This window comes from Ochotona curzoniae, unplaced genomic scaffold, assembly GCF_017591425.1.
Source record: "Ochotona curzoniae isolate NIBS_2020 unplaced genomic scaffold, NIBS_Ocur_1.0 contig_523, whole genome shotgun sequence".
Classification (NCBI taxonomy): domain Eukaryota; kingdom Metazoa; phylum Chordata; class Mammalia; order Lagomorpha; family Ochotonidae; genus Ochotona; species Ochotona curzoniae.
This window is the reverse complement of record NW_024466459.1, coordinates 509,430-523,532: the sequence shown is the minus strand read 5'-3', so window position 1 is coordinate 523,532 and position 14,103 is coordinate 509,430. Positions and strand designations below refer to the sequence as shown.

The 14,103-nt window shown below is 49.5% G+C and overlaps 1 protein-coding gene across 2 annotated transcripts in view; it reads left to right on the top strand.

Moving 5' to 3' along the window:
* The window catches only part of MARCHF10 (membrane associated ring-CH-type finger 10), a 74,309-nt gene that overhangs the window by 24,376 nt on the left and 35,830 nt on the right, over positions 1 to 14,103 (top strand). For both annotated transcript variants that reach the window (XM_040989386.1, XM_040989388.1), the window contains exon 3: positions 8,983 to 9,154. In XM_040989386.1, the coding sequence (XP_040845320.1) occupies positions 8,983 to 9,154 (172 nt within the window). The remainder of the gene's footprint in view (positions 1 to 8,982; positions 9,155 to 14,103) is intronic.

Genomic DNA, 14,103 nt, shown 5'->3' with positions numbered 1-14,103 from the left:
CTCTCAAAATGACAAAGCCTTTTAGATAATTGTTGGAAAAAGAAAGATAATTGTTGGAAAAGTTAGAGAAAAACTGACATTTCCCTATATTAAAACAAAACATTTAAATTTTTCAATATGCTTTAGTCCGTGTAAATTCTGTCTTTGGAGAACTTAAAAAATAATTACAGGTACACACAAAGATACAAGGATATTAAATCATAGCACTCTTAGCAACAATATGACCAACAAAAGTCATTATGATACTCACACCATAAGGAATACATTATAAAGACAAAGAGAGCTTCAAAAATATAATAGCTGGTAAGTTTATTTTTAATATTTATGCTATAATTTGAAAATATTTCATGTGTATTGCAGGGTAAAACAAAATAATATATTAACATAATTACAAAGTAAACATTTTAAGTGCTAGAAGAAATAAAATACAAAGGAATAAGAAAAGTCCGTAGTAGTAACTTTTAATCAAAACTGTTGTTGAGCTCATGATTTTTAAAATAATACCTTTCTGATGCATTCCATTGAAAAGGCTGAGCGCCAGTCCACTCAAGTAGCAACGAGGACCCCTTGCACACAGGCAATGGCTCCAAAATAGCATTCTGAATTGCAAGGAACAAGAGTTTGTTAGTACAAATAGCTGGTTCCAGGCTGAAGGCAGGTAACGTACAAAGTGAAGTAATGATATTTCATTTGTCAGCAAGCAAATAAGCACCTAAAGACTTAGTCAGAAGTCAGCGTGAGCGGACGCCCACTCGCCAAGTTTGGGACAAGCTGAGCATCCAAAACTCGATGAAGTCATGCAATAAAACATGTCCTTGCGTTCACAGAGATGATAAATAAATAAAGAAGAAGAAGACAAGGAGGCGGGAGGAAGGCACTCCTGTAGAGAAGGCAATAGTTGAAAAAAAAAATGGAGTATTGAGTGAAGCGTGTTGAAGGCTACAAACGTCACCAGGGGAAGGTGTTCTTTTGGAAGAGGCTGTCGAGCCTGTGTCAAGGCGTCATCCACCACCGAGGCAGCGGAAGAAGGACTTTTATATCTAAAAGTCCCCGTGGGAACCTCCTTGCCCTGGACAGCAAAGCACAGCCCCACCAGCAGGGGACAGCTGGACCATGCACCTGCTGAGCGGACATGGAGGCATAAAACAGTTGTACCTGAAATTATGAGAAAAAAAAATTCAAAACCAAAACATAGATGTTTTATGTAACAGCTGCAGGATCTTTCCAAACCATTTTGTTTTTTAAAAAGTTAAGCAGAAATGGACAGAGACCTGTTCTAGATTAAAAATCTAAAGAGGCACCTTCAGTGAATGCAAGTAGCTGAACAGACGCGTGAGGACCACGGTGCTTTGGGTAGCATCATCGAGCTGTTGAGTCATCTTAGGTAAGAGAAGAATAGCATCATGGTTTTACAAGAGGATGTTTTGATAGGCAATGCACATTGAAGTATTTAGGAATAGAAGATCATCAAGACTGGTCACTTCGAAATTGTTTAAAAGAACAACACCACACAGCGAGAAAGACAGAGAATTGGCCATGATAGGGTAAATGGCTACCATTTGTATTATTTTTCACTACCTCTGTGGAACTGGAAATTTTCAAAATCAGGTTTTAAAAACCGTGTAAGGCGACAGTGTGTTGGCGAGTGGCAGAGCAGTGTGGTGCAGCTCTCCTCTGTACTTCTGCGCCTGCGTGCAGGGATTCCTTAGGGTCGCACCAGGTGCTGCGACAGAGGGATGGGGGACTGCAGGGGCTCAGTCAAGAAGGAAGTTGGTCTCGGGCCTGGCGCAGTGGCCTAGCGGTTAAAGTCCTCGCCTTAAACATGCCGGGATCCCATATGGGTGCCAATTCTAATCCCAGCAGCTCCACTTCCCCTCCAGCTCCCTGCTTTGTGGCCTGGGAAAGCAGTCGAGGACGGCCCAAAGCCTTAGGACCCTGTACCCGCATGGGAGACCTAGAGGAAGTTCCTGGCTCCTGGCTTCAGATCGGCAAAGCACCAGCCATTGCGCTCACTTGGGGAGTGAATCATCAGATGGAAGATCTTCCTCTCTGTCTCTTCTCCTCTCTGTATATCTGACTTTGTAACAAAAATAAATCTTTAAAAAAAAAAAAAGTTGATCTTGCGCACATGGCGGCCCAGCCAGCGGCACACCGTGCTGCATACGACAGCTCATCTCTCGGCACACTTTCAGGGACTCAGGCTGGGGCCGAGTGTGCTGAACTGGACACGTGAGCAGGCAGAGGTGTGAGGCCAGAGATTGGACGGGCCACCCTCACCTGGGAGACCTCACCCAGATGCCACACTTGGACTGGAGGCAGCCTGCAGATTCTGTGCCAGGCCGCAGCTACGTCCCTGCCCTCCCAGCTGCGAAAGGATCTGGGCAACGAACTGGTCCTTTCCTTCACCTTCAGGCAAAGGGTCTAGAGGAACACAGACCGGCCTGCTGGCAGTGTTCATTTCAAGGTTAATGGGATTTTGAGCGTTTTACATTTTCTGATTTTTAGGCACGTCTTTATTTTTCCATTATGAGCATGTGTTTCCTTTGTAATAAGGAGAAGAATTACACATTACAAAAATAACCCCTTGAAACCACAAAGAGATCATCTCATGGGCAAATTGTAGGATTGGCTTTGTATCGGGCCTTTGGCAGAAATGTGCAAGTGCATCTTCCATCCCACGCTCAGCGCTTTTCCATCTGGGAAAGCTTCAGCCGGACCCATTGACTGTCACACCTGTAGCAGCATCGTGGTGCTTCCTGCAGTCTGGCCCCATCACCCCTCCATTCCCTGCCCCTGCTCTGCCTCCTGGCTTTGCTCCCTCCATAACTAGACTCACGTCATTCCGGTCCCAGCACAGCAGCACCTTCCCTCAACTTCCCCTCTTTCCTTATGGGTTTCTGTGGTCCTCTGAATGTTTCTGACCTTACCGGTCACTTGGTTCAATGTCATTTTGCATTCTGCAAGGAAGGCATTTGTCTGCTGGGTGTCGCTGCAAGACTCTTGTTTGTGCATTTCTCATGGTGCCGCCGCCGAGTGAGAGCTGAAAACCTGGTGGGGGGGCAGACGATGAGCCTGCTAATTATGACCTATTGATTACTCCAAATAGGAGGCCTCTGCAGGGCCTGAAGGTGGCCAAGCCTTCACACTGTGAGCTCCTGAGGCTACGCCCAGCTGAAAGAATGTAGATTCAAATCAAGAGCCAAGGGGAAACACGGGACAGCCCAAACCACACCTGGAAACTACCCACCTGGGGACAGTCCCTAAGCGCCACTCAGCCCACATCGCAGTGTTGCCAATGTTTTCTAGCTACACACATCCTGCTTCCTTCCCCACTGCCCATCCCACAGAATCCCACCACTAGCACAGCCAGAGAACATTACAAACCCAAGGTTAACCCCACCCATGCTGACTGGATGGCGATTGCTACAGCGAGCTAAGGAGGGTTACCTTTGCCTGCTAAGTTCATTAGTAGCTTGCATCTCAATGGTTCACTCAGCGGCAGATAATAATTCTGAAGCAGGTCCCACATCCCACAAGAGTGGATCCAGTTAGGGCCAAGTGTATCTCATGTTAGGGAGACCCTGATGGCCAAGGCCACTGTGGCCCTCAATTCACAGCATCTGCCTGGGCCATTCCCATGTGCTAGCAGGAGAACTTGGAGCCTGCAGGCAAGTGTGGAACTCCTCTCCATGGAGTTCTCCATGGAACTCCACGGTAAACAGAGTCGGGGGCTGGCAACGCACCTGGCAAACCGGCTGACTCCAAAATGCTTCTTGGGACAGAGAGCATGGCAAACAAAGGCTTCAGTGCTGTTCCCTGCTGGCCTAGCCACGTGGCAGGGGGAAAGACAAATGGGAGTCAGCAGCTCTGACTTAGGTGGGTGATACCTGCGTCCCCAGAAATCAGACAAGGCCGTCGAGCCCTGCTCCTTAGTGATGTTCAAGGGGACAGCTCTGGTGCCCTCAAAGGTGTCAGCAAAACAAGAGAAAGTGTCGCCTGCTTTGTGCTGTGGCAACAATCAGCATCCGACCTACTGAATATGCAAAGATGCAAAGGGACGGTCCTTCCCTAAGTGCTGTGCCTCCCGCTGCCCCCGTGTCCAGGAGGCAATGTCTACGATGGAGGTGCAATGCCGAGGGCACAGCACTCCCGCGAGGCTTGCTTGTCCCCAGCCAACCTTGCCGCGTGGCTCCTGCTGGGCTGTCAGGGTTCACTGCCTCCATCACATTCTTGTGTCGCCTGAATTCCAAGTGCCAGAGCCTCGTCCAGACCCTGCCCTTGGCTTGTTGCTTTCTCTTCCCAGCAGGTCAAGTCCCGATGCCACCCCATGTCAGGGATCCGCCTGGCTCGGCTTTCCCCCAGTGTGATGTGTGGCAAATGTGGGTTTCTCACACCTCCCAGAGGAGTCGGCAGCACAGCTTGGGGAGGGGCGGAGGTGGCGGTGCCAGTGCAGGGCCTGGTTCCTGGGTCTTGCAAAGGCAGCCTCAGGCAAGGAGCTGGAAAACAGCTCGCTGACGCTGACGCTTTAGTCACTTGCTCTTCTGATCATCTGTAGGCATCGTCACTTTCTCTTTTCAGACTCAGAGTTGTCAGGTCCCAGTTTCTTTGAAAAAGCTAGTCCTTCCCACATTCTCAGGGAAACGCATTGTTGGGGAAATGCATGCCGCAGCTCAGCCCTGTGTCTCCATCTCAGAGTCCTAACCTGAACCAGCCCAGTTCTTAAGCCAGCCCCTCTGCACACAGCATGAACCTGCTCTGTTTCCTGAGGTCCCTTCTCTTCCCCCACTGTGAGTCTCTCCCTGAACTGGTGCTGCCGTGGTGGGGTGTTGCTGTAGGACCTCCAGCGTGGACCCGCCCGCCCAGTGCTCACAAAGCCCATCACTGATGTCGGGCTGGTGGAAAAAGTTAGGAATTTATTTATAAGCACAGAGGGAGGAGCTATCACTTAATTTCTGGGCTCTCCAAGGAGTTAGGGATGAAGGTTTTGATGGATTGAAATTGGGGCTGAGAAAGGCGTTTTGGGCTCATGTCCAAGTTCCTGGTTGGTCAGTGATGCTTTATGTTCTTTCTTTGGTCAGGGATGCCGTGGCTTTCAGGGAATTTTGATGGTGGTCGAGTGGGCTTTAGGAAGTCTGCAGATCCTGGTGACTTTCTGCCCTAGACTTGGAATTTTCCTGAACAAGCCCCTTGGGACAACACTGGCCAGCAGGCTCTTATCATGCAGGGAAGCAAATTTCTTGACTGGTGATTAGAACCTTGCAGGGCAAGCTGTACCACTCCCTCCACTCAGGGAATTCCTTTCAATTAATGGCTAATCCTAAAGGACAGGCCTGAACACGTTGCGCCAGGGGAAGCAGATGAGAGTCTGGGCTGCACTTTGCACTGTAGGGATGTGGCCTTGCTTGTGAGTGTCCCTAGCCACGGGGTACTTGATAGCTCTCCTATATAGGGTGACAAACAGCAAGCAAAACCTCACATACAGAAATAGTCTCCATTACACAATTACTACACATCCCCTTAAATGAAAAGCCGCAAAACAAAATTAACAACAGGAAGGCAAAAAAATTTAATGCCGTGAAGTTACATAACATACTACTGAATGACTAATGTGACATTGAGGAAATGAAAAAGGAAATCAAGAACCTTCTTGAAAAAAAAAATGATGCTACTGTATGACATATAAGTCAGAAAAGAATTGAATGAGAAAGAAAGTGTTTTGAAGAGATGAAACTAAAAAAAAAAATCAAAATTCATGAGATATAGTTTCCGCTGATCTTTGTTGGTGAGCTCTGTCTCCTGTAGGCAACAAATAGATGGGTTTTCTTTTTTTAAGCCAGTCTACTAATCTATGACATTTGATTCATGAGTTTAATCATTTACATTCAGGTTTAATATGAATGGGTGGTAATTTGGTCTTGTCATTTTAGCAATGAAGTTAATTGATTTAGTCTTCTGTTATTTTACTGGGATGTTCTTCTCATGTGCCTTTGGTTTTGGTGGGAGCTATTCCTCTTCTCTGTCAAGAGAACATCTTGAAGTATCATTTGTAGGGCAGGTTTAGAAGAGGCATATTCGTGTAACTTTACTGTAGAAGAATTTTATGTCATTTTCAGAGACAAAGGAAAGCTTTGCTGGGTACGTCATCCTGGACTGATCATTTTTGTTTTTAAAATCTGCAATATGTCGTTCCATTCTCTTCTGACTGTAGAATTTCCTGAGAGAGGTCAGCTGTGAATTTAATTGCCATTCCTCTATATGTCAACTTTTTTTTTTTTCACATGCACATTTAAGGATTTTTTCCTTATGTTCGATTGAAGAGAGCTTGATTATCATGTGTCATGGTGAAGATTGCTTTTGGTCAACTCTGTTGGGAGTTCTGTGCCCTTCCTTGATGTTGCTTCCCAATTCTTTCTCCAGATTAGGGAAATTTTCCCTTATTATTTCACTAAATACACCTTTAATCCAAATTTCTCTTTCTGCACCTTCTGGGGCTCCCATAACTCTTACATTATGCCTTTTAATAGTGTCTTTCAGTTCTTGAATACTTTTTTCAGCCTGACCCAGCTCTGCTTCCAGCTTTTTGTTTATTTCCCCCTGGTGACAGAAAATAACTTCTAATTCTGAGATTCTTTCTTCTGCTTCCTTCATTCTATTTTGGAGACTCTCCACTGTACTTTTAATTTGCTCCACTGTATTCTTCATTTCTAATGTACCAGCTTTCGTTTGATTCATTTCCTGTGTGACATGTTCCTTAAATTCCTTGAATGCCTGCTTTACGTGCTTCTCCTTCTTGATAAGAAGCTTTATAAGTGTTTTGATTTCTGTATCCCCCATTTTCTTGATGTCTTCCTCAGTGAACTCTGAGGTTGGCATGGGGTTTTGCTCCTTTGCAGGGGAGCCTTCAGTAAAATTCATTTTGCCATTGTCTCTTCTTTTGCTCTTGGTCATTGTAGCTCTGGTTAGCAAAATCTTCTCCTTGGGGCAGGTTTCTAAGCTGTGTCACCCACAGGTCTACAGTTCAATTTTACTTATTGTGGTTGGTACATGGCTCTTTGCAGTCAGTGGTACCACTCCCTCCAGTGAGTTCCAGCTCTGGGTTCTAATGTTAGACTAAGTTAGACACCATGGTCTCCATAGTCCTGGCTCCTGGCTCACCACTCTCCACCTCCTGTGACACTGTGCTGAAGCTGCATGTTGTCATTTCCTTTTCTGAAAACAGAAAATCTAGTTCATGTTCAAGGATGGCCTAAGGGTCCCTTGCTGACATTTCAAGTAAGTCTCCATAGCTATTAGGTTGCAGAATCCAAAGGAAAAGGCTGAAGAGGGCATTCCTCCTGTGGGGGGGGCGGGGGGGTTGTCCTGCCTCTTCCCATGAGGGCAGGCTAAAGCCGGACGACAACACCACTGTGTTCCTCGGCTCTAGCCAGAAAGCATGAGCAAGCTCAGCACCAACCACAACAGCTGGACAGGTGTTGGGGCACAAGCCTTCAGCATCCGTGTCCACAGACAGGCTCCTTGCCCTTGGACTCTCTGACCCTGGACTACCATGTGACATGGGGGCAGGGAGGGGTGCTAATCCCTGGGACCTAACACCATAAGGCATTAAGATCAGGTTTCGGGCTCAGTACGGTAGCCTAGAAGCTAAAGTTCTTGCCTTGCACACACCAGGATCCCATATGGGTGCCGGTTCTAATCCCAGCAGCTCCACTTCCCATCCAGCTCCCTGCTTGTGGCCTGGGAAAGTAGTCAAGGACGGCCCAAAGCTTTAGGACCCTGCACCCATGTGTGAGACCTAGAAGAAGCTCCTGGTTCCCGACTTCAGATCAGCTCAGCTCTAGCAGTTGCGGCCACTTGGGGAATGAATCAGCAGACAGAAGGTCTTCCTTTCTCTCTCCCCCTCTCTGTATATCTGACTTTTCAATAAAAATAAATAAATCTAAAATAAAACAAAAATTCTGTTTCGCCTCACCATTTACCCTGGAATTGTCTCCAGCATTTCTTTGGTAGCTGCAAGTGTGGCAAAGGATGAAGCGTCAAATGGCTGCATGGGTTTTGATCACGTCTGCCAGGCTGTGCTGCGATATTGTAACGCCACAGGAGTCGGGATCTGCCGGGGAACAGATTCACACCGACTTCTCAACGGGAGACTGACAAGCAGGGGGTTTCCAGAGGATGAGCCTGGCTGGGGTTGCACCCACTAATTCAGAATATTGAGCCTGATTGAATCAGTCCCTACCGCAACCATCTCAATTTCCCTTTCACTCACTGTCAAGTGTACAATCAACATAAGGAACGTTTCCCCTGACCTGTCTTCAAAGTAGCTCAAGTAGCAAGAAGTTTTAAAGCACTGATTATTTTTTTCCCTACTGCTTTCAGATGCATCTTTCAGCATGAGCCATTTATTGCTCATCAAATTATCTAAAGGTCAGAAATGTATTCTTTTCACAGTGTTCTACAAAATGCCCATGCACTCATTAACTTTGCTGTTCTTGTTCTTTTAAACTTTGACTTATTTTCATTTTACTTGAAAGATAAAAGTGTGTGTGTGTGGGGGGGTGTCTTCTGTCTAATAGTTCTCTTTCCAAACGCCCATAAAAGCCAGGGCTGGGACAGCATAAAATCAGAAGCAGAGAGTTCAGCCAAGGCCTCCCATGGGTGCATCAAGGAGCCAGTTACTCCTAGGGTGCGTGTCAGGAAGCCGGATTGGAAGTAGAGAAGCTGGGACTCAACCAGGCACTGCAGGATGGGGCTGTGGGTGTCCCAAGTGGCCACATGCCGGCTGCACCACCTGCCAGCCCCACTTTGGCTGATATGCCAGCCCCCTCGGTATCTCCCCTGGTGGAGTGGGACCCAGGATGGCCACGTGCGTCAGGGTTATTCTTCCTGGATGGGGTCACTGCCTCTGTGTCTCTCTTTCTCCCTCTGCCTCGCAGAGGTGACCTACTTGACCACTGACATTCAGACTCCTTTGGTTTTTGGTAGAGTTCTGGTGAGGAGGAGCCTCTAATAGAACCGAAGTCGTCCCCCAAGATACCTACGGCTAAGTGTGACTCCAAACTGCCAGCCATCGACCAGACGTCAGTCAAGCAGAAACACAAGAGCACCATGACCCCACGGAGGCCAGAGAAAACAGGCCCCAGCAAACCTCCTGCAGGTGAGTGGTTGCTCCCCCGGAGGCACTCCCAGGCTGGGAGAGACCCCAGTGTTAGAGGTGACGCAACAAGCAAACTGGTGGGTGGTGGTGGTAGTTAAATCCAGCCTTTCCCAACTGGCTGACTCGGGTGTGCCAAGAGGAAGGATCCTGTTCAAGCCATAAAGACAATTTCAGAGTAAAACCCAGGGTCAAGGAGACCCAAGTGATGCCGAGTAGCTGTCTCCTGCACTTCCCCGCTCGTCCCCACCCGTGGGTCACCTGCTTTGCGTGGCGCTGCCCAGAATCACTGCCTTTTCCTCTTCTCCACCCTTCTTGGAGGGGAAGGGGAGGATGAAGGCGTTTGGCTCCAGGTACCAAGTTTTATGACTCGGGCTAAAGCGTGAGGACACGCTTTCAAAGACATCTGAATGGCCCAATTTATAGAAAGCCAGCAAGCGAGAGTAATAAAGTCGTCCGGTTCTGGGTTTGGCCTCCCTGGAAGAAAGGGAGCTTGATAAATCCTTCCTTTTGTGCAGTTTGGTAAATAATTCACTCTTTGGTTGCCTTTGAAGCAAAACTAGCCTTCCCGCTCGGGGCAGGGGCTAGCCAGCCCATCCGGCACAGAAAGGGGCCAGAGCCAGCCTTTGGACTCAGCCCCAATGGGAGCCAGCATCCCGTGGGACCAGTTCCACCTCCTCTGGGAGCCGCCACCCTGGCGCTGGGTGGTGATCAGAGAGGCGCTGGGGTAATCGGGGTGGCAGGACCTTTGCCTGCCGTTTGGCACTCGAATAGCAAGGATCCAAAGCAAGAACTCATCAATAGCACTGATTCATGAAAACTCCCTCCTTGCCCAGGCATAGCTCCTCATGCCACTGCTGGTCCAGTGAGATCTCAATGCATGCTTAGAAACTGGCAGCTTTGAATCAGATTAGCCACTGCCGGTGATGGTCCAACCCAGAGTGGGTTCTGAAATGATATCCTTTCAGGGCCAAAGGTCCAAATCTTGCTCCTCACGGAATCAGGGACAAGAATCCTCATGTTTAATTTCTCTTTTTAAAGAATTCTTCAGTAGGAACGAGGGGTTTTTTGTTTGTTTGTTTGTTTTTAAGGATTTGTTTATTTATTTGAGTTACAAAGAAAGTGAGAAAGCTTCCTTCTGCTGGTTCACTGTCCCAAAAGGCTGCCATGGCCCCAACTAGAGCAGACCAAAGCCAGGCGTTTCCTTTGGGTCTCCCACACAGAAGTGGCAGGGGCCCAAACTTTTCAGCCGTGCTCTGCTGCTTTCTTCAGGCCATTAGCAAGGAACTAGATGAGAAGTGGAGCAGCCGGGGTTTGAACCCACCCCCGTGAGGGATGCTGGTGCTACAGGTGGGGCTTAACCTGATACATCACAACCCCAACCCCAAAAGAGTGAGGTTGGAATGAAGCAGGCAAGATGATTCTGCACGCATTCCAAATACACATTGTAATGGGTCAAATTGAGGGTGTTTTTAATTTTGAATTCAAGTTTACAACAGTGCAGCACCATAGTATTTAATACAATCTTGGGGCTTCTTGCTGACGCCTGGGGCCTGGCCGTGTGTGGGGGAGAGCCGTTTAGTGGAGGGTGCAGCCCCTCCATCCACCTCCATCCACCTCGGCGCCCGAGTATGTCCAATGATGCCAGACACTCGTCAGACTGACTGAACTCCAAGTGGCACTGAGAGCACTGACAAAATCAGGGGTGTTCATTCGCTTTCCATTCTTTGAACAGGGATAGGAGCCTTTGTCTGCAAAGGGCCCCTGGCTCCGATGCCATCATTCACAAGGTTACACAACATGGTCAGCCTGCTCTAGATGTACTGAGGGTTGGACCTTGCCAGCGGCTGCCATGATTTGCCAAGCCTTGCATGGCCCAGGAACCAGATGTTCCCCACTGGAACTTTAGAACATCACACTTGAAGAATATCATTCAGAAAAGCGAAAGTACCGAGGGGTGGGCCAGAGGCCAGGAAGGAGCCGCTGGCGGCTCCCCTGCAGCAGGGGACATTCCTCGTAGGAAAGGACTCTCCCGTCCAACAGCTTTCTCACTGCATGCTGACCCCAGCCCAGACCCCATATCATGCCAGGCTCGCCCACAGAGCAGCCTGGTGACGGGTGGCAGTCGCGTGTCAGTCTGGGCTGATGAAGAAGCTGACTCAGGGAAGAGCGTGGGCGAGGCAAGATGCACACGCTGCACACGTGGGAACTGACCCCAAGCACTCCCTCGTTAACACCGTGACATGAGAACCCGGACACATGGACAGAACGTGAGCAGAAGCTGTTCCAGGCCATGGGGGCGACGATGCAGTCTGTTCAGTTAAGGCCCTGCTGTTGGAGCCCAAGAGGACATAGCGCCAGGTCATCCAGGCAGGCCGAACTAATTCTACTTTTCTGCGCTTCTGGGGGAAGCGTTGTGCTTAAGAACATGCCTGATCCAAAGCCACCAGCCAGTCAGGACATCTTCCCGTGTCAGACCCGAGGTTCTGGGAGAAACTGGGCCATGGGACATCTGAGCCCTCGGCGACGAACCTAGCAAGCCAGCCTGTGTCCCCATGGGGTCACATGTGGTTTTTCTTTAGTGAAATGCTGCAGCTGGGCAGTGTCACCTGCTTCACTGCACATCTGTGGAATTGCTCTTCCACGTGCCAGCCAGGATCCTTCCCTGTGCACGTGGACTGCCTCTAGGACCCCTGGGACGGGTGCCGTGACACGGCTGCCGCACCTCTCCAGACAGAACTGCCACCACGGAGACTGCTGGTCCTCGTCGCCCCTCCCACTGCTAGAAGGAGCTCACGTGTTTCAGCCAAGTTCACAGATTATGTGGTGCTAGCGGGCTCATGACATCCTTGCCTTTTCTCTCTGCCTTGCATGGGACTTTGCAATTCAAGGGCTGCTGGGTCAAAATGCTCAGGTTAGCATCGGGCCGCACGGCCCACTTGCCATCTCACCTCTGGACCAAAGATGTACCTCAGGTCCTTCTCCTGTAGAATGGGGCGCAAGCAGGTCTCACCTGCTGGGGCGGCTATGAGAATGCAATGACAAAGACGTAAGCCCACAGCCATGGCTGCTGGCGTCCGGCACGGGAGGGCAATGTGGGGGAAGCAGAGCAGTTCAGAAGCCTTCGCTATGTTTGTCTTGAGGTAGGCCTTCCACGCCTACTCCCTGTCTTTTTTTTTTTTTAACTTTTCCCCAAAATCGGGCCTTCTGTTTTAAAAATCTCTCACACCAGTGCCAGTCCAGACTCTTTTGCCTACCCTCTGAGCTTCCCGACCCAAACACTAATGTGGGAAAAAGAGGAATTGTCAAAAAGCGCTCACCAAGGCAGGGATGCCCATTACCTGCCAAAGCAGCCGTGAGTCAGGACCCGGGGGGACCAAGGCAACCTTGAACGCTGGCATAAGGCAGGGAGAGGAAGTCTTGCAGGTTTGTGTCTTCTGATGGCAGGATTCTCCACGACCCCATGAGGCAGAGCAGTCAGCTGGCCCAGCAAGGCCAGGGTGACAGGGATGGTCAAGGCCTTGCCAAGCCCCATGCGGGAAGGAGCTGGCTCTCCTTTCCAGAACATGAGCAGGCATCCAAGGCCCCTACTCTCACTTGGAACTGGGCAGCATCCCTCGGTAACATTCCAGGAAAGTGAATGGAGAGCTGGGAGCCCGCTTCCAGAGGCTCGGCCTTTAAGACGAAGCCAAGTGTTCTGAAATGATCCTCACTCTATCTGGTGAGTCCCAGGCCAGTCTTTACCACGTCCAGGTTTGTCAAAATCCCAAGAGCTGTGCTGCCTTCGCGCGGCTTGTCGTGAGTTCATGTGCTTGTAAAACTAAGAAAGTCAGTGGATTCTGATCTTCAAAGAGGAAAACCTAAAATAGCTGTGGCATCTCTGGGATTGCAAACTATATGGAAGGCAGCCCAGAAGCGAAATCTGAGAGTGAATCCTAAATCTTCATAATTTATCTTGGAAGTAAATTCTATTATTTAAAAAAAAAAATGTTTCCAACTCTCTGCCCTAATTAGAAAAGACAAAGCCCATGTAGCCGACCAAATCCCATTTTAACACACGGAGCTCTAACTCGTGGCCCATCTTGTATGACACTCTGAGACCCAGAGCTTGGAGGCATCCCTGGGCCCAGAACTGCAGGACTCACTGTGAGTCCCAGTTCTGCCACCCTGGAACCGAGAGCTGGCACCTGCCCTGACCTTGGCTTCCTCATTAGTAAAACCGAGTGACCCACCCCCTGTCCTCAGCGGGTGGGTAGGAGGCTTAAAAGCCTGGGTATAGACCAGGCCTCTGAAGCAGGTGGATCCACATCCCTTCTCTCTGCTGAGAAAGGCTGCTCCCAGCACCACCCATGGCTTCAAGGTTGGTGTCTCTTATATAGAAACTCCTTGACCAAAGAGATGCCAGACAGGCTGCAGCTGCCTTGGGTTCTAATGAGGTCATTCACTTCTCCAGCATCCATAGATAGCGCAGACACACTCAGCCGCCCTCAACACCCAGCCCGGGCTACCTGATGCCAAGGCCAGTTGGTTTTCTCACCCATCACTCACTCTAGCAACACATGACTGTATCCTTACCTGCCAGGGACTAGGGACACAGACATAAAGCGCACAGGGCCTGCCGTCCAGGGGTTCGCAGGCCAGTGGCCAGGCGGGACACCAATGGAGGCAAGCTGGGTGCTGCTTGCCCCGAGCAAGGTAAGTTCAAGAGCTTGTGGGGAAGGGACAAGCGGGGTGAGGAGGGCAAGGAGGGTGTGTCTGGCTGGAGGTGGTGAGCGTACAGAGGACTGAAACAGACAGGCAAACGTCGGGGAGCTACAGAGAGCCTGTGATCCTGAGCTTCCAAGTCCCCAGACTGGTGGTAGCAGAGGCATCACCTGAGAGCTTGGTACAAATACACAGCTCCACGGGACTGCGGCGGCGGCATTTCAGATTAATCCTCTGCCCATACGTAC